Below are 27838 nucleotides of genomic sequence, written 5' to 3' on the forward strand. Positions count from 1 at the left end.
AACATAAATACGGTAAATTTGTTGAAATGCATTATAGATCCTGATCTCCAGAATCCAAGAACTCAAGTTAACCAATACACAGTAGCCTACAATAATCGGAGATCTTTTGTGCTACATTTAATGTCAATTTTTAATATCGTTCTGCAAACCGTAATAGATATGATTCAGATTTACAGAAACAGAGATGAAAAATCACTGTCTCATGCATGAAAAAAAACATACAGAATTGAACGTATCACTGAAATTTGAGGTGCCGTTGAAAAGGACAATAAGTTGACGGAAGTACGCTCCCCAATTTGGCGCCAAGCATCAATGGCAATTATCAGCTGATTTTGTTGATGGTCGTTGGTGAGAGTGGGTGACGCGAAAGGAATTGAGGAGTTTTTGTTTTTCGACTTTTATTTCAACTGCATTTCAAGATGGACGAGTACCCTGATCCAGATGACATGTTTGAGATGATGCATCAAGAGGAACTGGAGGCCATGAGAGAGATGGAAGGTAAGTTCCCGCGCCCTAGCTACCTAGCCCTAATACCTACCTATTCCTCCATTTACCTACCTAGGTATACTCTGTTTTTTTCCAATCCGTCCATCCGCCTGTGGTGCTTTTGTATGGTAACACTGCGTCCCGGGATTTAGACAGTTACATTCAGCTTACATTCAACGATTAGGTATAGGTAATGATATCCTATTTCGAATATTAACGGTGTACTAGTACCTAATTCGCATACAGTAAATTATTAAAACACTTGTCAGTTGCAAATGTACACCCAGATATCCTTTTAGCCTATTTACCTAAAACTTACACATAGCGTAACTATCTAAAGCCCGGGACGCAGTGTTACCAAACAAAAACACCACAGGCGGATGGACAGATGAAAAAAAAAACAGAATATACCTACCTAGTACTAGGTAGCTAGGCTAGGTACCTAGCCTAGTAGCTACCTATACCTACGTAGTACTACTCCCGGACTGTGGCCTCTAGGCTAGTGCGATAGTTTAACTAAGGTACCCCATCCCAGGGCTACATGTGGCTACCCCTACTGGTAGATTTTTAAAGAGATGGGTCAAATAGGGTAAAAAACCGTAGGGTACAGAGTGGCCATGCTGAGCAAAGGAGCTGTGGAGATCATATGGGATCAGTCGCTGGGCTTCTACAGTCTACTTTTCCTGGTGGAGAAGTCCTTGGGGGGCTGGTGCCCGGTGATAGATCTCTCTCCCTTGAACCGGTTCGTTCGCCAGACTCGGTTCACGATGGAAACAGCACAGTCAGTGCTTGATTCCATCAGGGAGAATGACTTCATGCTTTCTGTGGATCTGAAGGATGCGTATTTCCAGATACCCATCCATCAATCCTCCAGGAAGTAGGGTAGATCATCACAGCAAGCCACGCAGGCCAGCTACCATCAATGCAAGCCACCCTCCGAAAAAGTACATTATAACGCGTCCTGACACCCGAGATGGGCATCAGTCGCGACTTGTTGTTGGTGAGAAACGGAGCTAAAGACCTCTACTCTCCTTTCGAAGTAAGTATTTTCCCCAAAGTTAGAAATTAAGGCCAAATTTTAAGATTTAAAACAGAGGGTACTGAAAACGGTCTCAAACGTAGTGCAATCTCACCAAAACGCGTTCAACATTTTTACTTACAACTCGAGGTATTTAGAAGATTGACGCCATCTTGATGTTTACGGAGTAGCTTGTGTCAATAAACTAACCATTTCCTGTGATAAATCCGCACACCACTTGTACCCACAGACGCTGGAGCACTTTTATCACAACAATCGAAACACGATTTCTCATCAACAACAAGCCAGGCGTAAACAGCTGTTGGGGTAGAAGATGACGAGAAGCGTGCTCTTGGCTAATTTTTAAATAAGTAGTAAAACATCAATATTTTACATATTTATGATGATTAATTTGAAAATATTCGTTATTGAAAAAGTAACTCGACTCTGACTCAAATTTAAGTAATTATTTTTTTCTGAATTAGAACGTTCTTTCAAGTTCTGTATTATGACGTCACGACATCTTGACTTTCGTTCCCCTACCTATTGTAAATAATTGTATACTCAACTGTCATTGCAGAAACAGTTTACCAGTTATTCGTGCAGATTGTTATCAGCTATACATGTAATTGTTATAAATCGTAATGCGCATATATATCTTTATTATTTACTTTTTGGATATATGAAGATGTTTTACTGCTGGATTATCGCCGTACAGTTGTGAACGGCAATTCGTTTTCGGGGGGGGTCCATGGGCCTCTTAGTCTGTGTTTTCGCACCATAAGAAAATTATGGGGCCGAATTTGCAATGACCAGAAAGTCGTTAAAAGAGGAAAGTTAGCATGAGGGGCATATGTTTGACTGAGAAAAATACAAATTTATTCAATAGCTAGCTTGTAAAAATACTTGGTTATAAAAACTTGATTGACAACTAAGCAGCATGTCTACTATGGGTTTTCAGAGACAGTGCAAGCACGTTTTTGGGCAATACCTATTTCTGTAACGAACACTCGTAACAGAGCGAGATTTTTCTTTAGTGCATTACCCCCAGTGCCGTAATTTATAAGGGTATCGTGAATCACTAATCGTAAAGAATAACTACACTTGGTCCTTGTACTAATAGACCAAAACTCCATTATCCAGAAATGGATAGGAAAACACACCAGTAAACAGCTCCACCTACCCTCTCACCCCACCTCCACCGCCACCCCTGTCCTTCTTCCTTCCTTCACCTTCCCTTCTCTCTCTCTGAAAGTTGTTGCAGTTTAAACTTATTTCTATGATTTTTCCATCTATCTATAATAATAGTAGTTTACATTGGTGGATATATCTAACGATTCACTCGGTTGTTACCTGCCCATTGACCGATATATATACACTGATCCACTCAACTCTCTCTCTCTCTCTCTCTCTCTCTCTCTCTCTCTCTCTCTCTCTCTCTCTCTCTCTCTCTCTCTCTCTCTCTCTCTGTTTCTTTTATCGTAATTCGAAAAAATGAACAAGAAAATCATATTTTCATACTTGTATAGCATTAATTAAATAACTTTCAAAGTTTTTAATTACAGTCGTTAATGATGAATGTAGGTGGCATCTTACTAGTGATCGCAAAATAGTTAAGCAGGACATAGGTATGTAAAATTTAAAAAATGAGAGAGAGAGAGAGAGAGATGAGAGAGAGAGAGAGAGAGAGAGAGAGAGAGAGAGAGAGAGAGAGAGAGAGGACGGAATAGGAAGGGACATTCACTGTGGCCAATCGGTATGTGCTTACCCTCCACTGGGTATAAGACTATAAACAAAACGTTGAAATTGGTGAAATTAGGCTATGTATTGGAAGTATATATACATAAATATTAAAGCAATTTTATCATTATTGCATTACTATGACAACTAGAATTCATGGAAAACAGTTTTATAATAATGATGGAACGGCGTATGTGTGAGCCTCACTAATGTGGCAACGATGATTTTGCCATTCATTAGCATGCAAACATTAAAGCATGCAAACATTAAAGGTTACATTTATTTCTGGCATACGATTATTTAAGAAATTCAAAATACTAATAAAGACTGAAATCAATGAAAAGTGCTAGCAAAAACAAAAAAGCAAAAAAAAAAAAAAACGTAGTCGTTCCTCTATGCACTTTTCCGTATTCGTTCCTCTATGGTTTTCGGCGGCAGCCAGATGTACGAAAACGTTAGAAACATTTGATTTTATCTACGTTAGAAATATCTGTAATTTTTCGGGGTAATTTGGTTGCAAAAAAAGGGATAATATACCATGAATTAAATCAAAATTTTTAAATAACAATGTAAATTTAAAACTAAAATAACAGAGTAAAGTAAACAGTTTAGGGAATATCAAAACTTTGCAGTTTCGTCGGTCTGTCGTCGTCTGCTGTTTGTAATTGTGTTTATGGCGCGCGCGCTTAGAAACCAGGAACAGCAACGGGTTTAAAGTGCAATGTGGAGTGAACTGAGACCAAATGTGTATAATAACAATCAAATAAGCACTGTGGAGTTTCAGTTGTGATGGCAGTAAGGATAAAAACCGCCGATTACAAGGTAAGAATGAATTCAGTTCCAACCATAACCCCGGGAATAACAAGTTTCATACTTTCACTAATATAGGCAACAAAATGTTGTTTTATTGTGCTGATTACAACTGCAATCTTGAGTAAGATCAATAAACGTTACATACATACGCTAACATTGTTCAAATGAGTGCTGGGAAGGCTGGGGGAAAGATGGTGTCCGTCACTGATGAGAACCGTCATGAAACGTAGCCGCCATATTGGATTTCAAAACTGCCTTGAAAACATATTTTACGAAGAGCTCACATGCTTATTTTAGTTCGTATGGGGCTTTCCATATATCACAATATGTTTGACGAAACTTTCAGTCTTTTAAATGGTATGCTTAGAGTTGCAATTGTATTCATGTTTCACCAATTAAATATCGAGTGAATAAGACCCGTCTACGTGATGAGGGTTGGCCTGTACTGATGTTTCCCCCTACCTCCGCTTCATCCTCAACGGGACGGTGTACCAATTCAGGGCACTTTGCTTCAGTCTCTCAACCGCCCCACAGGTGTTCACGCTGGTGTCCGCTTGGGCCCACTCGGTCGGGATACGTCTTCTGAGGTATCTCGACGATTGGGTAGCCCTGGTGAGCTCCCGCTCACAGTTGCTACAGGACAGAGATCGACTCCTCGAATTCTGCTGCGATCTGGAGATCCTAGTGAATTTCAAGAAGTCAGATCTTGAGCCCAAGCAGAGGATGAAGTACTGGGTATGCTGATCGACACGGTAGCAGGGCGAGACTTCCCCGCAGATTCGCAGATCAGCAGGTTCAGGGAGGCAGCAGACGGTTGGCAGAGGAACGGTTCCTGTCCCTACAGGAGCATCCAGCTCAGCAGTAGCAGGTCGTGATCGGTCACCTGTCGTCTCTCGAGAAGCTAGTCCCTCACGGGCGTCTTCACCTGCGGTCTCTTCAGTGGAGACTAAAGGAGTGTTGGTCACAGGCAAGAGACCCACCTTTCTTCCCCATGTCTGTCACGGAGGAGGTGAGGCAGGACCTAGCTGTTCTCAGACGCATCGACCGAGGGATGGGGCGCACACCTGGAGGAGTTGCTGGCTGCGGGTGTGTGGAACCATCACGACAGGCACCTTCACATCAACGTCCTGGAGCTCAAGGCAGCGTTCCTCGCTCTCCAAGAGTTCCAAGATCGTCTGGTGGGATACTCAGTGGTGTTGATGAGCGACAACACCACGGTTGTGGCGTATGTCAACAAACAGGGGGGCCTAGCGTCCCTCCTGTTGCATCAGTTGACGTTGCAGGTGCACAAGTGGGCCAAGGCACACTCAGGAGAGCTGTCAGCCCGCTACATTCCAGGCAAGAGGAATGTGGTAGCCGACAAGCTCAGCTGTCGGGATCAGGTGATAGGAACTGAGTGGTCCCTTCACCCAGACGTGGCGGAAAGGCTCTTCAAACCCTGTGGGGGGCGGTCCAGTAGTAGAATCTGTTCGCCAACCAGCACAAACAGAAAAAAACTCCAGGTTTTTTTACTCGGTTGTAAACCGGACGAGCGAAAGAGGAGTGTGACTGGCTTCTCTTCCTCCTTCGTTCTTCCTTCTCTACCTGTGGGCAGAGGGCCGCGGTCGTCACTACGCTGAACAGGAAGAAGATGCAGATAAGCTACACGACTGAGACTCCATCCTAATCCCTTTCAGTAGGGATAGGAGTAATTATCTACCACTCCCCCAACAAGGGGGGAAGGGGGGGGGGAATGGAAGCCAACAAGAGACAAACCCCATGACATTTTGGCTCTTGAAGTAGGAGCTAGTTCTTGTGTTTTTGCTATTTATAAGAGGTACCCTTGCCTGCCCCTTATGAATTTGGTTCGAAGTCTGACCACTGATCTTGCGGTGCACACCCCGATCAGCTGGGCAGAGGCTAGGATCGACGAACACAGTCTGTTCATAAGACTCAGATTCCCACCCACCAATAAGTGAGTCTTCCTATTGTTAAAGGACCGAGGGTTTGTGTATGTATCGGAACAAATAACAATTTGTAGAAAAATTGTATTTTACTAACTACAAAAACCCTGAGGTCCTTTACATATAGCCCCACCTCGTGCCACCCCTCACTCTGCGTTTCTGATCCTAAAGCAAGTGAACCTCTCTCGCAGTTGGGGATGACTGCCAACTGCTGGACAAGTAGTTAACTACTGAACCCCCTTTTTCGAAGCTTATGACTGTTCAGCTGCCGCTAAGTACATTCCTATTGTTCACAAAGGGGACCTCAGGTTTGTATAGTTAGGAAAAAATACAATTTTCAACAAATTGTTATTTTATTTTGGTTACCAATCACAACCTAACAGCATGAAGATATAAGCTAACTTTAGCAGTAGGTAAGTATAGTATATCCAAATAATTTTATAATGAAAATTTCATTTTTTTTATTTCAGATTTTGATATAGAAGCAGCTGAAACAGAGGCTGCAACAATCCCACCAAGCATCAAAAGAAGTCTAAAATTCACTAGTCCTGTTCCTTCTACATTGGCCAGCAAAGATGATAATTCTTCAGCAGTAGGTCAGTGTGGATTTTAAACTTTGTTATTAATATTCCTTTCATCAACTAAAAGTAAATTTTAGAAATAAACCTTACCTCTCCATTATATAGCTTTTGCTTCCATGCCAGAGGTTTAGTTCATAGATTAAAAACAAGAACACTTGCTTTTCTATGAATATCTGTCTTCTTTTCATCTACTTCCCCCACTCACCACCAGGAAACTGATAAGTATAAATACTCGTAGCCAGTCAGTCTACTTCTCTTGTTGGTTTTTCTAGGTCAGCAGATTGTTAAATGTACTCAGTTTTCTGGTGGTTTGTTTTTGGACATTCTTTTATTTTGAATATTTGTTTGGTAAGAACTGTAAAGTTAGAGTTGCTGCAAGAGGCGTTACTGTATTCCAACTTTATTGACCTACATGATCCGTTTTTTGCTGAGGAAGGGTCATGATTGGGTAACTGTGCAAATCATAGTTTAACTAAATACGGAAATTGATCACTAACAGAGAGTGCTTGTTAAGTTGTAGAAGCAACTATAAAGGATATGTCTTGTAAGACTTGAGTTAAAGGGATGCATGTCTTGTCTGCCTCCCCATTTAGTAATTGGTTATTTCCTCTGCTGCTTCTCCAACCTGTTACTCCAGCTGAGCTTCTTGTCAATTCAGGGCATTAGATCAGATAGGATGGAATCATTATATGTTCACTTGGTGTATTTCTCAGGATGATTATTATTATTAATTTTTATTTTCTGCGCTACCCTCCCGAGAGTCTTTAGTCTGGGTTTTTCCCCAGGTCGGAGGAATGGTCAGTGCCCCCACTTTTTCCTTGTCTTGTGCTTGTCACATCCTGTCTTACTCCCTCATGGCTTTGAGTAACAGGGAACTGTGACATGTCAGAAAGTGGTGCGGATCTGTGCCCGTTGGCTCCTTTCTCTGCTCTATCTGGAGTCTGCAACTCTAGTTACAATGTTAGCGGTGCCAAGCAGAACCAAGTTTGGCATTCACAGCGCCAGTTCAAGCACCAGAATTTGTTCTCAGTTAGGATCACTTAGGTAAGAAGAGGAGTCTCCGTATGTTTCTTCCTCATTTAATTTTTCAGTAACGGATTGGCTTGGTACGAGTGATACTTGGACACTTTCTGGTAGCATTTAAGGGGTGCACTGACTGCCGAATTTCAAGGAATTATGGAAATTTAGTTAACAGTTTTCAACTGTTTTATGTCTAAATAAACATTTCCTGAGGCGATAATGGTAAAGAAAAAATTTTAGATAGTTTTTTTTGACAAATTTATTCATTGCTTGTATGACACTGAACCACAAATTGTGAAAAAGACTTGTAAAAAACTTCTGTATGAGTAAAAAACTTCTGTATGAATAATTCAGGATAGGATCAAGTTATTCACTTTGCTGAAATGTTTTATTTGTAAGTAAACATAGTGGTTCCTACATGATATACAAACCCTTGGATCAAGTTTGAGGTATACACTATTTTGGACTGTTTTATGTGTAAATAAAGGATTTTGACGTAAGGAAAAATCTATTTCTGGGCGATTGGCTCGTGTCGCCAGCGAAATATCCTTTAATCTATTATTTCTAGGGTAAATGTACTAACACATACCAGAGAATAAATAAAATAAAGAAAAAAGGTCAGTATAACTGGACTCGCTCACCCTCTAGGAGGGTGTCGGTATGAACACCTAGGCGAGTGAGACCACTACCACGAGCCAAATGCCAATAGAAATCTCCACTACAAAACCCTCCAAGAGGGGAGCCGTCCCACAGAGAGAGCAGCTCGTACTACTACTACTCCATCCCACGCTCGCGACTGCTGCGCCTCTGGTGGCCATCCTTTTCAGTTAGCTCACACGAGTCACAGTGTTATTTTTCTCTCTGTGATTTTTGTGCCCTTTCTTCGGATTTCGATAATGGAGCGTGCAGCTATTGCAGCAGCTAAGTTAAGTACTCAGTATTTACGGGTTAGCGAGTTTTTTTTCCGTTTTTTCCTCCCCGAGACAGTATTTGCCGTTTTTTAGGTACAAATACGTTCTCGGGGGCTGGAAGCATGGCAGCATGGTCCTGCCGCATGTTGGGTTCGTTCTTGGTCTCCCATACCTGAACATCCCTTATTATTTACGCTCTATTTTGATTATCCGCGTCGTTAGGTCTACTCAGGTTGTCATACATGTATGTATTTCACCTTATGTAGGCTTTTTCTATCCAGACCCTAGTCCAGGTTCTTAGTATCGGCCCCTGACTAGCTTTTGAGTGGTAGACTCGCCTTCGGGCTAGTCGCACACTCCTGGATTTTTTCTCCTGCTTTTTTACCTTCTTTCTTTCATTTTTATATATATTTATATGTTTTGTCACTGTGAGGTTAGTTAGCGTCTGGCTTAGCCTAGGTCCCGGCTCGTAGAGCCTAGTCTACCGTTGATCAGTTCGTTCGCTTCCACATAGCTTCTCTCTGATCAGTAGGTTATTGCTAAAAGAAATCTTAGATTGGTTCATGGATAACTTTGTTCATCCCATTTTTGGTGCCGTGAATAACAAATTGTTAAAAAAGAAGCATGAAAAATGAACATGAAAAATTTAATGAAAAATAATCGTTCAACATTAGAATATCCCATTCTCTCTTTGGGATGCGTCAGAGAAAACAGGCTATATTGATCTATAGGATAACTTGATAAAAATTTACCGATTGTTTTCTAGGTTGTTTCAAGATTAAACAAAATCCCATGTTCCTATACAGTATACAAACCCTCGGTCCTTTACATTAGGAATTATTTTCAGCAAAGACTGGAAAAAGGCTGTTGAACTATCAAACAAGGTAGATAAGCAGTTATCTACTGTCCAGTAGTTGGGAGTCCCATCCTGACTGGACATAAACATTCCAATTTGCTTTTGGCCACTGTTGAGTGATGACGTGTCTGCGCCTCTGCCTCTTTTAGTTTAGGGAGAGTTCCTCTTCCTATATGGCAGCTTTGTAATACCTGTTAGTTCACTCTTTCTCTTTATGACTGCAGAAACTACTAATCGAGGAGTGCATGTCAGAGACTTGTCATTCTTTTTGCTTTTCTTGACCCTTAGCTTATTTCAATTGTAAAGGCCAAGTCCGTCAATTCTTTCAGGGTTTAACCCATATCTCATTTCCATTTCCATTTATTTAGTTGTGATTTTGGGCCAGGGTGTGAAAACATTACAGGCAGTCCCCGGGTTACGTCGGGTTCGGGTTACGACGTTCCAAGGTTAAGGCGCTTCTCAATTATATTCATCAGACATTATTTCCAGGGTTACGACGCCTACAACACTCATCGGGCAGATGAAATATGACACCAAAAATGCAAAATAATCAATATTTGAAGGGTTTTTTTAATGAAAAATGTGATAAGAATGCATTTTACATAGTTTTCAATGCACCCAAAACATTAAAAGTAAGGTTTTCTTAGGATTTTTTACAATGTTCCGGCTTACGACACGTCTCAAGAATGGAACCTCTGTCGTAACCCAGGGACTGCCTGTATTTATTTGTGATTTTGGGCCTGGGTGTGAAAACATTGCTACCGTATTTGGTTTGCTGTTTCATTGGCCCTTGTGCTAAGGAAAAGAGGTGTGTAGTTTGTATTGATAAAACATGATGCTCCTTTCTTATAGTTTTCATACTGAAATTATCAGTAGAATTAAAGTTTTTGTTAATTTATTCTATTCATGGAAAGTTTTATTTGCTTGTTTTCATGTTATTGTGTAATTTCTTCATTACAGGAGTTGTTGGAACATCCGGAATTGATGAGGATTCAGTTTCCCGTTCTCAAAGGCCCAAAAGACCCATTATGGATGAATTTGAAGACGATGTAGCACAATTCATAAATGAAGATTTCCAAGGAAATAGTATGTAACACCCTCAGATATGTATTAATCTAGTGTTAAGCATTAATAGCTTCCTATAAAAGCTTTGTGATATTATGTGATATGATGGGAGGTGATTTGGAATATAGTGTTTACAACTGTATTTTTAGATTGTTTTAGTTATATACTTGGCTTGGTGATTCATGTGTTTCAAGATTTTTTTCTACAGTAGGTGGATTATGCATCAACTTTTTGGGTTTGATTAGTTGGTCTTTTAATTTTTGTTAGGCCCAAGTGTGTACAGGTAGTAAAAGGGATTTTGACGTAGGAAAAATCTATTTCTGGGCAGTGTTATTGCAATACACTCCCTGAACACCTGAGTTAGCCCTGGTCACTGACCAGTCTGAACTATATCCCCATAATTTTGCCCACAAAGTGGGTAATTAACTGTCAGCTCTACCAACGCTGCAGGTGAAATCTTGTCATATGAATTACCTCAGGTACCGTTGGTAACGCTGCTGCAAATACCGGCTGACTGAGGCTGACATCCCCAATTGCTATCAGTTCGCCGTGCTGTGTGGATGTGTTCCCGCATCAGGCAAACTTTTGGTCATTTAGCCTGACCCTCATTAAAAGAATTTTTGAATTTGGATATCAGACTATGACTTTGGCCTGTTATTAATATCTTTTCTCCTGGATTTTGAAACTTCCCTCCCAGTTTTGACTTTGGATTGGTACTTTGCACTCGCTATGGATAAGTTAGACAAGAAAATGTTGTCGTCTGCTAGCACCTCTGCTTCCACCTCCAGGTACTTTGCTTCGGTCTTTCAACTGCCTCACAGGTGTTCACACAAGAATGCTCACCCAATTTCAACCTGGACCCATTCTTACAGGATATGCATCTTGAAATACCTTGACGACTGGCTAGTCCGGGCAAGTAAAAGCTAATCCAAGACAGGACCATCTTTTCCAATTTTGTCACAGCTTAGGCATCATGATAAATTTGGAGAAGTCAAATGTCTCTCCCATCCAAAGGATACTTTGCTTGGGTATATCCATCAGACCAATGCATTGACAAGTTCAGGAGCACAATCTAGTCCTTCCTGCCCAGACAGAAGGAACCGGTCATTCTAGGTTACTTGTCCTCCCTAAGGAAGCTTGTTCCACACAGGCGTCTCTGCCTTCAGTCTCTCCAATGGAGACTAAATTAGTTATGGTGCCCTTCAAAGTTCCTCTCTTGAAAGAAGTGAGACAGGACTTAGAATGGTGGCTGGAAGACAAGAACCTGTTCATAGGAGTGCCCCTTCACCCTCTCCCATCAGAGATTCTCCTGTTCTTGGATGCCTCACACGAAGATTGGGAAGCAGACTTGGAAGATCTAAATTCAGGAGTGTGAGATCATCAGGACAGATCGTTTCACATTAACATCCTGGAGCTGAAAACACCCTTCCTGGCAATTCAGAATTTCAAGAAAGGGTGACAGGGGACTCAGTGGTTCTCATGTCCAACAACACTACAGTGGTAGCTTATGTCAACAAACGGGGTGGGGGGGGCTAGTGTCATGTCAGCTTCATGAATTGACAATGCAGTATCACCAGTGGGCAATTTCTTACTCAGTGGATCTTTCAGCCAAATACATTCCAGGAGAGAGAAACACTGTGGCAGACAAGCTGAGTCATCAGGGTCAAGTTTAGGGGACAGAGTGGTCACTATATCAGGAAGTATTGGAAAGGTTTTTCCATCTGTGGGGAAGGTCGACAGTATATTTTGTTTAGCTGTTCCAGACCCCAAGGCTGTGGCATAAGGCACCCTGCAACACCCCTAGAATAACCTGGACAATTGCGCCATTCTTCCCTTTTGCCTAATCCGTCAGGTGATCAACGGAGTGATGATTTCTCAGAACCTCAGGATGACCCTAGTGGCTCTCTTGAGGCCACATGCAGAATGATCCCAGATCTCCTAGCTTTACTTACTGAGGCTCCAAGGGAGATTCCCCCATAGCACTACCTTCTATGCCAACTGCACATCAAGAGGTTTCACCGATCGGTAGGGTCCCTATCTCTTCACGACTGGAGAATATTCATTATCTCTGGCAAGCGAAAAGCTTTTCTGTGTACCAAGGGAAATGGGCCATCAGTTTCATGTTTGACTATTTTATTGTCTCAGACATGGTATACTTAGTTTTGTAGGGCTTGATTAAGCAATTGCTTTGGAAAACCATAACTTAATGGCCCAGAATTCTTAGCAGCTGCAACATGCCACATGTGCAGCAGGCTAGAGGTGTGGAGTCATCTTTGTTTTGCTTATAGTTGTGGACCAAGAAGAAAACATTCTGAGGTTGGGTGAATCTATTAGTCAGTTCAGAGAGTACCCAGATTTCCACCCACCGTTGGGTAAGTCTCCTATGTAATGAAGAAAGGTTTGTATTTGTTTAGGAGCAAACAGTAAATTTTAAAAGAAATTTGTATTTTTGTACATTCAACTTCCCTGTCAGATATATACTTAGCTATAGACTCCGTCGTCTCCGACAGAAATTAGAATTTCGCGGCACACACTACAGGTAGGTCAGGTGATCTACCGCCCTGCCGCTGGGTGGCAGGACTAGGAACCATTCCCGTTTTCTAATAAGATTTTCTCTGTCGCCGGTTCCATCAACATCGTTGTTGGTTCCTCTGACTGAATTTCGTTTTTCCTCGCAATTGATCTTCTTGTTGGCTTATTTGGTGACGTATTTGGATCGTTGTATTGGCATACGCTATTGTGGACTGTTTTCTTGGATTTGGTTTGGATTTTGCTTTAAAATGTCTGACTCTGGAATTGTTTTGAGAGTGTGTGTGAATGAGGGCTGTAACGTGAGGATGCCGAAGGCTTCGGTTGATCCTCACACTGTATGTAGGCGTTGCAGGAAGTATGAATGTTCTTTTGATAACACTTGTAAAGAATGCGAGAGTTTGAGTGCAGAAAGATGGAAGACTCTGACTTCTTACTTGAAGAAGTTAGAGAGAGATAGAGTGAGGAAGGCTTCTTCCAAAAGTTTAAGTAGATCTAGATCTAACGATCAAGTTTCTGATTTGGTAGCCTCTACCCCTCTTGTAGAAATTGCTCCTTCTACTTCTGTATCAGCCCCTTCCCCCTTTGCAGAACCTGCAGATACAGCAACGGAACTTGCAGATCTGAAAGCTGCCCTTAAGAGAATGGAGCTTAAGATGGCAGCTTTAGAAGGTAAGCAAAGTGATTATACAGTGAACAGTGCAGTGGATAGTGATGTGAGTGTCCCCAGTGTAGTGGAGGGGGCGTCTGGTTGGCTCCACAACGCTCCCAGGTCTAGACCTCTTCCAAGCTCCCAGGCCCAGAGGAGAAGGAATGTCGAAAGCCTTACGGAGGTTGTGGAGGATCCCCACCGATCAGGCGTCCCTTCGGCAGGATCTGTAACGCCTCAGACTGCCAGAGATCGCTATTGCAAAAGCGTTCTTCGCGAGTGCTTCTCGTCTTCTGAGACATCGTCGCCCAGGCGCGGGTGGAGATCTACCGATCATTCTCGCCCGTTGAAGAGGAGCTGGAAAGCGCCTGCGCTTGATTCGAGTCCGGAGCGTTTCCCAGAAGAATCGCCATCGGACAGGAAGAGAGCTAAGAGAGCCTTGCTCTCTCCCGCTGGTGACTGGGAGCCCCCTGCGCCCTACAGATCTCCTTCCCCTCCTTCTGACAAGGACAGGGATGTTACGACTATGAGAATTCTCCTGAACATGCAGGAACAGATCGCTTCTCTGGTTGGGGTGTTCTCCAAGGATCCTCCTCTTAGGAAGGATTCTTCTCTTCCTATCAAGAGATCCAAGTTCCCCTCTTCAGATCCTCGATCTTTCAAGGAACATGAAGATATGGCCGAGCACCCTCATTCCTCCAGACGTGTTCCGCATTCCAACAAGCGCGAGGCTCCTGTCAGGAATTTGTCGTCTTCCGATAGTGAAACGTCAGCCAGGAGCGAGACGCCAGTCAGGCGCCAGGCGCCAACCAGGTGTTTGTCGCCAGACAAGTGTGTTTCTTCCGTTGAACATCGGACTTCCGCTGAACCTTCGAAGAAGACGACTGTAGCTCCTTCAGTTCCTGAGGATATTTCAAAGAACCCTTTAGACGGCGTGCAAGAGAAGGCTTCTGTTCTTCATTCTTCAGTGGTTAGAGCTCCTCTTTCGGTCAGCTCTTCTCCAGCTAGAAGCCTTTCTCCTCAAGAGAGAAGGAGATCTACAGAGGACTTATCCTCCAAACGTGAACGTTCCCCGCCTGCTGGTCTGGATCTGGAAGATGTGTCAGACGACGAGGCTCCAGTTAATGAAGGTCTTTCTAATTATAAGACCTTGGCTGCTCTGTGACTCCAGGAGTTCGGGGATTCTCTTAGCCCCGCAGCTCCTCCTTCTCCTCGTTCGCTATTCTCGAGTACAAAGGCCTCGAAGTCCTCTTCCCCTTTGAAAATGAAGCCTGCGATTTCTATGAAGAAGGCTCTTCAATCTCTGGGTTCGTGGATGAACACAAAGAAAGAAGCGGGGAAGACAGTGTTTTGCATGCCTCCCTCCAGGCTTTCGGGGAGGAGAGGCATCTGGTACGAGACAGGAGAAGCCTTGGGTCTGGCTCTCCCTTCATCAGCGGAGTCAGACTTCTCTAGTCTGGTGGATTTGTCTAGGAGACACGCCTTATTGTCCGCCAAATTGACTTGGAGCATGTCGGAACTAGACCAGCTCCTCAAGGGACTTTTCCACGTCTTAGAAGTCTTTAATTTCCTGGACTGGTCCCTTGGGGTGCTGGCTAAGAAGACCCAGGACCCAGACTTTTTCAGCCCAGATGTTCTACACAGCATTCTATCCTGTATGGATAAAGCAGTACAAGACGGCTCGGGTGAGGTTGCTTCCCTTTTTGGATCTGGAGTCATCAAGAAGAGATCGGTGTTTGGGTCGTTCCTTACCAAAGCTGTTTCTCCGATTCAGAGGACTGCTTTACTTTACGCTCCTTTGTCAGATCATCTGTTCCCTTCTCAGTTAGTGAAGGATATTTCTCGCTTGCTATCTGAGAAGGCGACTCAGGACCTTCTGGTTCAGTCAGCCAAAAAGAACCGCCCTGCTGTGACCGCTGCTAAGAAAAACTCGGGCGCCTCAACCGCCCTTTCGTGGAGGCTCTTCTACACGACCCTCCTCGAAAAGGAAGAGTTCAGACAAGTGAGGAAGGTCAGCCTTCCGACCTTTCAAGAAAGGCAAATAATGCTCATGTCCTCCAAATGCCTGTGGGTGCCAGACTTCTGAAGTTTGTAGAAGCCTGGGCCATGAGAGGAGCCGACTCCTGGTCGCTGTCGGTTCTGAGGAAGGGATACCTCATCCCCTTCGAGGACAGTCCTCCCTTAACTACGACACTGAGGGAACTGTCCGCGAGGTACAAAGACCCTGTTCTGAGAGATACTCTCCTTCAGATGGTGGAACAAATGTGGAACAAGGAGGCCATCGAGTTGGTACAGGACCCCCACTCCCCGGTTCGTGGAGAAGAAGAAATTCTCCATGGAGACGTCCGCCTCGGTTCTGTCGGCTCTACGTCCTGGAGACTGGATGGTCTCCCTGGACTTACAAGATGCTTATTTCCATGTTCCCATTCATCCTTCGTCGAGGAAGTATCTTCGCTTCATGATACAAGAAAAGATCTATCAGTTCAGGGCCTTGTACTTCGGCCTGTCTACAGCTCCTCAGGTATTCTCGTACCTGATGAGAAATGTAGCGAAGTGGCTACATTTGAAGGGAATCAACATCTCCCTTTACTTGGACGATTGGCTCATCAGGGCCAAGTCAGAAAACCAGTGTTTGGAGGACTTGACTTCTACGTTAGACCTGGTATGGTCTCTAGGATTACTCGTCAACCTCGAGAAGTCCCAGATGATCCCCAGCCAGAACCTGGTTTATCTGGGGATTCAGATGGATTCTCAGGGTTTTCGGGTTTTTCCTTTGCAGGAAAGACTCATTCAAGGCTTTCAAAAAGTCTTGAACTTCCTAGAGAAGGAACGCAGCTCAGCGAGGGAATGGTTGAGCCTACTGGGGACCCTTTCCTCGCTGGAGCAGTTCTTTTCCCTAGGGAGACTTCACATTCGCCCCCTTCAATTCTTCCTTTGGAGAGTGTGGAATTGGAAGACGGGACAACTGACAGACTTTCACGATTCCCCTGGATGTAAAGAATCATTTAAAGTGGTGACTGGCCCCTCTAAAGAAGAACGAGGGCTTGTCCCTGGCCATTCGGAGCCCCAACCAAGTGTTGTTCTCCGACGCATCGGAGACAGGATTGGGAGCAACACTAGGAGCAAGGGAAGTGTCAGGCACCTGGACAAAGGAGCAGGTGTCCTGGTATATAAACTCCAAAGAACTGTTGGCAATTCACCTAGCCCTAAATTGCTTCGAGTCAGAAGTCAGAGACCGGGTGGTCCAAGTCAACTCGGACAACACCAGGGCTCTGGCTTATATCAGAAAGCAGGGGGGGACCCATTCTTTCTCCCTGTACGAACTGGCGAGAGAGCTGTTAGTTTGGGCGGAAGAAAGAAATATTACCCTCCTGACGAGATTTGTCAAAGGAGAGAGGAACGTGAGAGCAGACAGACTAAGCAGGAGGAATCAGGTCCTTCCCACAGAGTGGATCCTCCACTCAGAAGTATGTCAAAGCCTCTGGTCTCTGTGGGGGAGGCCTCAGATAGACCTATTTGCCACGTTCCTCTCCAAGAGGATAGACAACTTCTGCTCGTCAGTAGAGGATCCAAGAGCAATCGTGGTCGACGCCCTTCTCCTAGACTAGTCAGGCTTAGACGCCTACGCCTTTCCCCCATTCAAGCTTGTAGGGGAAGTGCTTAGGAAGTTCGTGGCCTCAAAGGGGACGAGATTGACTCTCATCGCCCCCTTTTGGCCCTCTCAAGATTGGTTCACAGAGGTACTGGAATGGACGGTGGACTTCCCCAGATCTCTTCCAAACAGGACAGATCTGCTCAGACAACCCCACTTCAAGAGGTTTCATGAAAACCTCCCCGCTCTCGCTCTGACTGCCTTTCGACTATCGAAAGACTTGTCAGAGCGAGAGGCTTTTCACGCAAAGCTGCCAGCGCTATCGTGAGAGCCCGCAGATCTTCAACAATACGGGTTTACCAATCGAAGTGGGAAGTCTTTAGGAGATGGTGTAGGTCGAAGAAGCTGTCCTCCTCCTATACCTCTGTGACCAACATAGCCGATTTCCTGATTTTCCTTAGAGAGGAATCACACTTATTGGTATCCACCATCAAAGGGTATAGGAGTATGTTATCAGCTGTTTTCAGGGAATAGGGGCCTGAAAATAGCTGAGGGTAAAGACCTCCACGATCTTATAAGGTCCTTCGAGACTTCTAAATCTAGAACTCCTCGTACTCCGAGCTGGAATCTTGATGTGGTCCTGAAATTCCTGACATCGGACAAGTTTGAACCTCCTCACCTTGCCTCTTTTAGAGATTTAACTAGAAAGTGTATATTCCTCTTATCCCTCGCTACTGCTAAGAGAACGAGCGAACTCCACGCTCTAGATTCACATGTTGGATTTAAAGGAGATTCAGCTATCTGTTCTTTCCAGACATTGTTTCTGGCTAAGAATGAGAACCCTTCAAAGCCCTGGCCCAGGAGCTTTGAAGTGAAAAGACTTTCTAGCCTGTTAGGAGAGGATATAGAAAGATCTCTTTGCCCAGTCAGGGCTCTTAAGTTTTATCTTAAGAAGCAGCAGCAGCAGCAGCTTGAAGGTTGTCAACAAAGTCTCTGGTGTGCGGTAAAGGAACCAACCCGAAGAGGACCCATGTCTAAAAAACGCCTTGGCCTTCTTTGTAGAAGTGATACTTAGAGGCTCATGAAAAATGTCTTGATGATTCTTTCAAGTTGCTCAGAGTAAGGGCTCATGAGGTGAGAGCAGTTGCTACTTCATTGGCTTTTCAAAGAAATATGTCTATGAAGGACATCCTTGATGCAACGTATTGGAGATGCAATTCAGTCTTTGCATCTCATTACCTAAAAGATGTCAGAGTAACGTACGAGAAATGCTTCTCTCTTGGTCCGTATGTTTCGGCGGATACGGTGCTGGGACATGGAGCAAATACTGATCCTTAATTTTTCTTAATTTAGTGTGTACGTTAACCTCTCCTGTTAGATATGTTCGTGGTTTTCTCCTGGCAGGGGCGCAAGATGTTGCGCAGGCGGCCGTCGCCTTTGTCAGAAAGGAACTGGGTATGTGTCTGACAGGTGAGGGTGTACAAATTTTTTTTTTTTTGTGTATTATAACTGTTTAGTATTCGTTTATTGTTATGGTTTTGAGTTTTTGGTCGTTTGTTAGGAGTTTGGGGATAACTCTTTTCAATTTATAAGACTAACCCGGGTGTTAGGATCAGGTGGTCGGGATCGGTGTTGTGCTCCTTGATTATGCTTCTAAGCAGGTGTGTTGTCATGTTAGTGGATTAGCACCCATTGACAAATGCCTTCAGGCTCTGCCGAGTAAGTGGGTAAGACCCCATTGACAGACCCACAAGAACTCTTAGCCATTGTTCACTATATCGCTGAGGCTCTTGAGGCGAAGCAGACTCCTGGGCAGTAGCCACGAAGTCTTCCGCCTAATCAGGTAGGAACCAAGGACTTTATTATTACCTTCAACGTATGTTGTTTTCCTGTCTATTTCAGTAATTAGCTGTCTCTTATCCTCCACCAATGGTGTGAATCAGCTAAGTATATATCTGACAGGGAAGTTGAATGTACAAAAATGATATTCTTATGATACAATAAAGTTTTGTATATACTTACCTGGCAGATATATACGATTAATTGCCCACCCTGCCTCCCCTCAGGAGACAGGTGGAAGAGAAAATCTGATTAGAAAATGGGAATGGTTCTTAGTCCTGCCACCCAGCGGCAGGGCGGTAGATCACCTGACCTACCTGTAGTGTGTGCCGCGAAATTCGAATTTCTGTCGGAGACGACGGAGTCTATAGCTAAGTATATATCTGCCAGGTAAGTATGTACAAAACTTTATTGTATCATAACAATATCATTTTTCCTAACAAACAAACCTAAAGTTCTTTACTTTATTGGCCTTAGTCAGCCACCTCTCAATTGTCACCTGGATCAAAAGGTAAAGTGGAATGTAGACTGACAGTTGGGTGGGGTATTCCCCACCGGTCGAAGGTTAACTACCTTGGAAAAAGAAACCGACAAGGTTAGTGAGTATAACTTGCTTACTTGTAAGTCTTAGGAGGGTAGTGGAAGGAGCACTCATCAGATATCAAGGTAATAGAAGGAAACAAAGGTTTTACCTCAGAAGATCCCATAAGCCGAGCTTTAATAATAAAAGAAGCTAAGATTGACTCTTTTGACCTGGAGATTAGGTTTTCTGCCCAACATACTGATGGTGACCACTCACCTACCTCAAGGGATAATCCCATTGACCATCAGATCAGGATATCAGAATGCCAGGAGGGATTAACAACTCTCAAGAGAATGGAAACCATGATAACCATCATATAAATGATAGCACAAGAAGAAGTTCCAGAAGACTGCTGGACCTTGACCCAGTTTGATCACTTTCACATCTCTTGAAAAAGGACCACAGTTAGGGCCTGAAAGTACTCGAGTTTTAAGTAAAATACTATGTAAATACTTACAAGTAAACAAGTTATACTCACTAACCTTGTGGGTTTCTTTTCCATCTTTAGAAGAAAACTAACAAGTTTTAATTTGGGTTAACTAACTTGTCAGGAAGTTTGAAAGGCCATATCCAGCTTGAGCTCAAAGCTGTATACAGACACTGCTCTACTTATGAACATTCATAGATATGAACAAATGTGGTTGTATATTAAAATTTTGTCTGGAGTGCTCCCCTTTGCCTCCCTTAAGTTCAGGTTTTGTTTTGTGTGGCTATTCTGCTTAGTTAAAATTAATAAAATTACTGTACTCCATAAACTATAGTACTGTGTGTACAGTGTACAATATTACTGTTTTGTGTTATAGGATGAAAAATGCAGTTACTGTATTGACTTTATATGCAGGAAGACCATCTTCTGAATAATTCAAGATATAAATAGCCATTCAGAAATTACCTTGCTCATATGTAGGGTAGTGTCTGTGTGAAGAACTTCAGGTTTTTTTCTTATGAAAATTACAAATTACTTTTAAAATTTGACATATTTCAGGAAAGAAGAGGCAAAAACCTTTAGTTCCTATTGTACAGCCTCCTGTATTTCAAGATCCAACTCTTGATCTTGTTGCCCACGAAGCAGATATATCTTTGATAGAGCGGATTGTGGAGATGAGAAAAAGCCAGCATGTCAATGAATTTTTGGAAACTGCACCAACTTCACTCAGCTTTACCAGGTATATATATTTTTGGGGGTGATTTTTATTCAGTTTACCCTCTTCAATAGAGTTTTTTGTACATATGGTGTTAAAATGCCATTATTGAAGATTGAGACTGATTATGTAAATACTTTTTTGACCAAATTGATTATGTAATATGGTTGATTGCACAATTGTGCGGGCTTTAGGTCCTGTATTACAAGTTTGTTTGAGCACAGAGCCATACTTTATGATGTAAGCGACAGCTCAGTCCTCCACACACTGCACAGAAGAGTCCTTTCCACCTTTCAGTGTGTGCATCCCAGCTCCACATGACCCATAGTGGTATCGTCCTGGTAATTTTTTGTGTAATTCCCTTAATCATATACATACAGTAATCCTTCAGTTATCTAGATCACCATTAGCTGGAACTTGACACTATCCAACACACCCAGGCTAGGGATCAAGGCCCCAAGGATATATATGATAGTATATATAAATAAAAAAAAAAAAAAACCACTCTTTGATGGTTGGCAATGCTGTGCAGCTTAGGAAAATGTTGGTAGCGCTGCTTACACTCATAAAGACTGAGAAAGGGTTTTTGGGGTTGGGGAGATCTGGAGAAGTTAATGGCAGCTTTCGTATTCATATTGACTATCAGCTAACAATCATTTAGATTCTACATACTTATGCAGTGGCTTAAAAATAAGTTTTTCAGCAACTAATAAGTGCACAGGGAGAATAGAGATTGTCCTGTTGTTATTGCACTATGCAAATTTGCCACTTTTTGGAACCAGCACTGTGTTACTAAACTTGCGTTCATCTCCGAAGATACTGCTTGGCATGAAAATTTGTAGAATTTACTTATCTTGGGAGACAGCACACTAGAAACTCTTAACAAACAAAGGAAAGAAAAGCTTCTATTATTTTTGTGGAGACTGTAATGCACAATACAGTAAGTGGGTAAATATATATTTCATTAATAAACATTGCCAGTCTGCTCTTGTGTTCTCTGTATCCTCCAATTTTGTCCAGCTAATTGAGGAATCCACTCACATTTCTGGTAAGAGATTAGATCTCTATTCAGATGTTCCAACTATTGTCAAGTCCAAGGTCTGTGAATATACATATAGGCACCCCTGATCATTGCATCATTGAGATGGATATATCTGTCAATCGGTATACATATTCCTAATGCCACCATTGGTAAAACGGTTTGGCTAAAATCCAGAGCCAATTGGGATCAATTGGGTCTAAATTTAAGCCAAACCATTTTACCAACGGTGGCATGAGGAATACAGGCAGTCCCCAGGTTACGACGGTCTCGGCTTACGACGTTCCGAGGTTACGACGCTTTTCAATTATATTCATCAGACATTATTTCCAGGTTACGACGCATGTTCCAGGGTTACGACGCCTACAACGCTCATCTGACAGATGAAATATGACACCAAAAATGCAAAATAATCAATATTTGAAGTTTTTTTTGATGAAAAATGCCATAAGAATGCAGTTTACACAGTTTTCAATGCACCCAAAGCATTAAAAGTAAGGTTTTCTTAGGATTTTTGACGATGTTCCGGCTTACGACGATTTTCGGCTTACGACGTGTCTCAAGAACGGAACCCCCGTTGTAACCCGGGGACTGGGTGGTGCAATGATCAGAAGTGCCTATATGTATATTCACAGACCTTGGACTTGACAGTAGCTGGAATGTCTGAATATGAGGTCTAATATATTACCTGAAATGTGAGTGGATTCCTCAATTAGCTGGACAAAATCAGAGGATATGTAGACCTCAAGAGCAGACCGGCCATGTTTACCTGGAATTTGAATTTTGCCACTCACTGTTCTGTGTATTTCAGTCTCCACAAATAACGAATGGAACTTTTGAAGCCTGTGACTGAGCCATACTAATCAAGAGGCCGTCGTTTATAAAATTGTCAATATTTGGATTCCGGTAAACCGCAAGTATGAATACACTGTAGTAGAACTTACAGAAAATTTGTACACAAAGATCTTGGTAACCACACTCCAGATTTTTCTGACGATAAATAGTTCATGTGGACTTAGGGGTACGATATTAAATATGTAAAGTCAGGGCCATCAAACCATGGGATTTAAAACTCGAGAGAGACTGATAAAAATTTCAAATTGTAGTTATAGGCACACACTGGAGATCAAGTAAATTTGACCTTAAGCCCCAAATATTTGTGTAAAGTACTCTGCAATTTTTCTTACTTTAATTAGTAATAGGTCCAGGATTCAGCTCAATATCTCCTGTTAGATTTAGAATTAATAACATAAAATCAGTATCAAAACTAATAAGTACTCTCATAAATACAATAACATTGTAAAAATCAACAACACTGCCATCCAGAGCAACAGTATTTGCATTATTTACAATAAATTCTATTGAAAGAATAAGTAAATTTTTCTGTAATGTCATTGAAAAAAGTGTTGAAAAACAACTGGTTGACAGGGTGGCACTGGCACACCTTGTAAAGCAGGTGAAATCCACCAGGTTTGCCACAACAACAGGGGGAGGAAAGTCAGGATGGATTTGAAAATAAAATGCTCAGTAGGAATAGATTGGGTAAAGATGAAGGCAAGTTTCTGATAATCCTTCAAGCAACTTTTACTTTCTCAGTCTGTCGTACATGCTACTAACTGAAAAACAGGACAGTGAATGAAAAAGAGGATAAATGCCTGATTGTACCCTCTGGCAAGGGAACTCAAACCCAAGACCATGGAAGGCCATGGTACAGTGGCTGTAGCATAGTCCAAGTTTGGAGAACAAGGTTTGAATTCAGAGTAATCTTCTCCCAGAAGTGTTGTCTACCAAAAGTTGTCTGCCAAGGCTAAAAAGTCTCTTCTATCTAACTCCTGTAGGCAGGGACGTCACACCCTGAAGTGAATGTTGCTAAGATATTTTTTTGAAGTGATTATATTTCTCAGGTTACATAATTTCCTTCAGAATTTTCGGACACTAAGATTCTTGATAGTTCACTGCATGATGAGTCTTCCCTTTTAATTGTTGATATTGCTAAATCCAGTACTATTCTTAATTTATGATTACAGTGGTCCCCCCGTATTCGCGAATGTTTGGAACCCCTATAAAAATGCTAAAAACAGCCTATTTTGTTAGTTAAAACTCAAGAAAAACCCACTAAAAATTTCCCTACATAGTTTTTTTAATAGTTTTATCACAAAAAGTGCATTTTATAATGAAATTCATAAAAAAACAGGAATTTGTGGATATTTATCATAGAAAAATACCGCAAATGCGCGAATTTTCCGCGAATAATGCAGGGAAACGTTCCCGAGAGAAATCCGCGAATCTGGAGAATGCGAATACGGGGGGTCCAATGTAATCTTGTATCATTTTTCTGGAAGCTCTGTTGTGGATACAAAAGAGTATTGCTATGTTCTCATTGTTTGTTCTCATTGTTTCTTGAAAGTCTTCAGTTTCATACCATTTTACCATTTTATGGCAGAAAACAATGCAGATTTCATTGTAATGGCAGAAAACATGAAAATCCTAGTTATTATCAATGGAAGTACATTTCTTGAAGTTAAGCAACCATTGATTGTCTATTCCTTGTTTCTTGTACAAGATGAACTTGGTACCTTGTAACTGTGTTGACTTGTGTATTTAGAAATTGGACCTACTGTACTGAAATACATTATATTGAGTGGTTACTGTATTTAAGGAAAAAACCATGTGAAGAACAGGAAATGTATGTGAATAAGTGATATGTATTGAAATGTAAAACATTAAATCAGTTGATCAGTATCTTGGAAAACACTTTTCAGTAAAGTATACTCATGTGAGTTTGTAGTTTATTTTAATGCTATGATGCTATGTACATGTTACTTATTCATTTTATAAGTTGATATATCAGTGTGCTTGAAAAATGACTAATCAAAAGTACTGTTTTACAGGTCTAATCATATAGCTCATATCCATCGTCGATTACCAGAGGGTGATTTTCAGGCAATCACCACAGAGGCAGGTGAACGTTTCTACCTGAATAAAATTGATGAAGAAGAACTAAATCAGCAGATATTATCCATATCTGCTACTCAAAAGACCTTATGCCTTTTGAGTGTTCCATATACTCGACTAAAAGCTCAGGCTGAAGAAGAGGTTTGTAGATTCTTTTATGAAACCTTATGCTTTTAATTCCTGTGCTGTACTGCATGTTTAAGATAAATTTTTTGCTTTCTATTGTGTTTATCGGATAAAAAACTTAATATACATGTTTGATAAATAAAGCATGTATTTCATTGATTATATTAACCCTCTTACACCGATTGGATGTATTGAACGTCGAGGTAAATTGTCTCCCGGGTACCGATTGGACGTATTAAACGTCAACATAAAAAAGTTTTTTTAAAAATTTGCGGAAAAGTACTTATAGGCCTACCAGCCGAAAACTTTTGAATCACGTGCCTTGGGGGATGCTGGGAGCTCACGGATGAAGGCGTTGTTTTGTTTACAATTGTTACGCAGGCAAGCAAGCGCGAATTTCTTTCTTATCTCACTAAAAAGTATCAGTGACACATCTCAGAAATTATTTTGTCACTTTGACATAATTTTTGCACCATTTTAAATTAGCCATTTGATGGACTATTATATATGAAAATGTGCGCAATTTCTTGTAAAATAAAAAAAAAAATACTCATGATTGTAGCTATTATCAGTTTTGAAATATTTTCATATAAATAACGATGAGTGCCAAAATTTCAACCTTCGGTCAACTTTGACTCTACCGAAATGGTAGAAAAACACAATTTTAAGCTAAAACTCTCATATTCTAGTAATATTCAATCATTTACCTTCATTTTGGAACAAATTGGACGTCTCTAGCACAATATTTCGATTTATGGTGAATTTATGAAAAAAACTTTTTCCTTACATCCGCGCGTAACTTCCGATAAATTTTTTCGTGCGATTGTCCTAATGTTTGCACCATTTTAAATTAGCCGTTACATAAAGTTTTATATATGGAAATGTGCACAGTTTCATGCACAATACAACAGAAATCAACCCATGGTTGTAGCTTTTATAGTTTTGAAATATTTTCATATAAATAACGATAAGTGCCAAAATTTTAACCTTCGGTCAACTTTGACTACCGAAATGGTCGAAAAACGCAATTGTAAGCTAAAACCCTTATATTCTAGTAATATTCAATCATTTATCTTCATTTTGCAACAAATTGGAAGTATCTAGCACAATATTTTGATTTATGGTGAATTTATGAAAAAAAAAACATTTTCCTTACGTCCGTGCTGTAACTCTCCCGAAAAAAATAAGAAATTTTTTCATGCGATTGTCGTAATGTTTACACCATTTTAAATAAGTCGTTACATAAAGTTTTATATATGAAAATGTGTGCAATTTCATGTAGAATACAACTATAAATGATTGAAGGTTGTAGCTTTTCTCATTTTTGAAATATTTGCATATAAATCACGATAAATAGAAAAAAAACCACGTTCGGTCTACTTTGACTTTACCGAAATAGTCAAAAAAACGCAATTGTAAGCTAAAACTCTTACAGTCTAGTAATATTCAGTCATTTATCTTCATTTTGAAACATATTTGAAGTCCTTTGCACAATATTTAGATTTATGGTGAATTTAAAAAAAAACTTTCCTTCCCTCCGCGCGCGGATTCTCCGCCGCAAATCTCTGAAATGCGTACGTCGCATTATCGTTATATTTGCTCCGTTTCATATTAGGTGTTTCATAGTGTTTTATATATGAAAATGTGCGCAATTTCATGTAGAATACAAAAAAAATAATTGAAGGTTGTAGCTTTTCTCATTTTCGAAATAGTTGCATATAAAAAAATATATAAAAAAATTCGACATTTGGTCAACTTTAACTCGTTCGAACTGGTCAAAAACTGCAATTGTAAGCTAAAACTCTTACAGTATAGTAATATTCAATCATTTAACTTCATTTTGAAACAAATTGGAAGTCTCTAGAACAATATTTAGATTTATGGTGAATTTTTGAAAAAAACTTTTTTTTACGTCCGCTCGTTACGAATTCATGCATCATTTTGTGATAATATTTTCTCTGTGTTGCTTTGATCGTTTTACAATGTGTTGTGTACCGAAATGATCACAATTTAGTGTACAATACAAAAAAAAAAATTAACTCGTTAGCTTTAACCGTTTTGCTCACAGCGCGATTTGAATACAATTACTTAGCTATACTATATATTGTGCTATCATATATTGCATTATTTATATATGATGATGATATTTTTTTTTAATTTCTTATGGTTGCATACTAAACTTCAGACAATGACAAAAAAAGAGCCAAAAATGAACTCTTAATCTTGAAAACTAAGCGTGCTGTGATTTAAAAAAAAAAAAAAAAAAAAAAAAAAAAAATTCCGCTTCGGCGCTCACTCCGAGACCGCCTCGGCATACGGGAGACGATTTTTTATTATACCCCTTTGGCGTTAGAGGGTTAATATCTTTTCCAAATAAAACCTTATTTGTTCCAAGAGAAATACAAACCATTGACTTTTACATAGGACTATTTCGTCTATGCAAGCTGTATTAAATGTTGAGCTAGATTACATAAGGTTGTTAATTGGTGGTTTGGGGATGATGTGGTGAGATGGCCATTTCTCCCCTTGTACGTATTATCATTTGTTTTTTTTTCTGATTTCTGTGAAGAGCAGATGTGTTGCTCTTGCTCTCTTCTCTCACTGTTGTTGAATTGTGTTAATGAGGACAAGATTTCCTCCTTTATTTATTACTTTGGATTTTTTTTTTTTTTTTTTATTATTATTTTTTCATCCCAAGATGTAGAAAAAAACATGATCAGTGGTGTTGTGTGGAACATGGGTGTCCTTTTGGGCATTTTTTATTCTCTGTAATAGCAGACCCTCAGATGTTTTATTCCTTTTGTATGGGAAGATGTGTACTTGTGGTTTCCCCTGCAAGGAATGTGTTAGCTTGACTTCTCTACAGTGGGAGTTTGTTTGGTAGAGGAGGAAGAAGGATAAGAAGTATCCCTTGGCTTCATCAGGGGGAATATGCCCCAGAGGGTTCATAG

General features: G+C 41.1%; 1 protein-coding gene across 1 annotated transcript in view; it reads left to right on the top strand.

The window, feature by feature from the left end:
• Window positions 1-319: 319 nt before the first annotated feature.
• Window positions 320-27838, top strand: part of LOC135217381 (chromosome transmission fidelity protein 18 homolog) — a gene marked incomplete at its 3' end in the record, with an annotated part of 54895 nt that continues 27376 nt past the window's right edge. Inside the window, 5 exon segments of the mRNA XM_064253226.1 lie at window positions 320-498; window positions 6471-6596; window positions 10329-10454; window positions 20611-20791; window positions 24698-24902. Coding sequence (XP_064109296.1) covers window positions 420-498; window positions 6471-6596; window positions 10329-10454; window positions 20611-20791; window positions 24698-24902 — 717 coding nt within the window.

This window comes from Macrobrachium nipponense, chromosome 7, assembly GCF_015104395.2.
Source record: "Macrobrachium nipponense isolate FS-2020 chromosome 7, ASM1510439v2, whole genome shotgun sequence".
NCBI lineage: Eukaryota > Metazoa > Arthropoda > Malacostraca > Decapoda > Palaemonidae > Macrobrachium > Macrobrachium nipponense.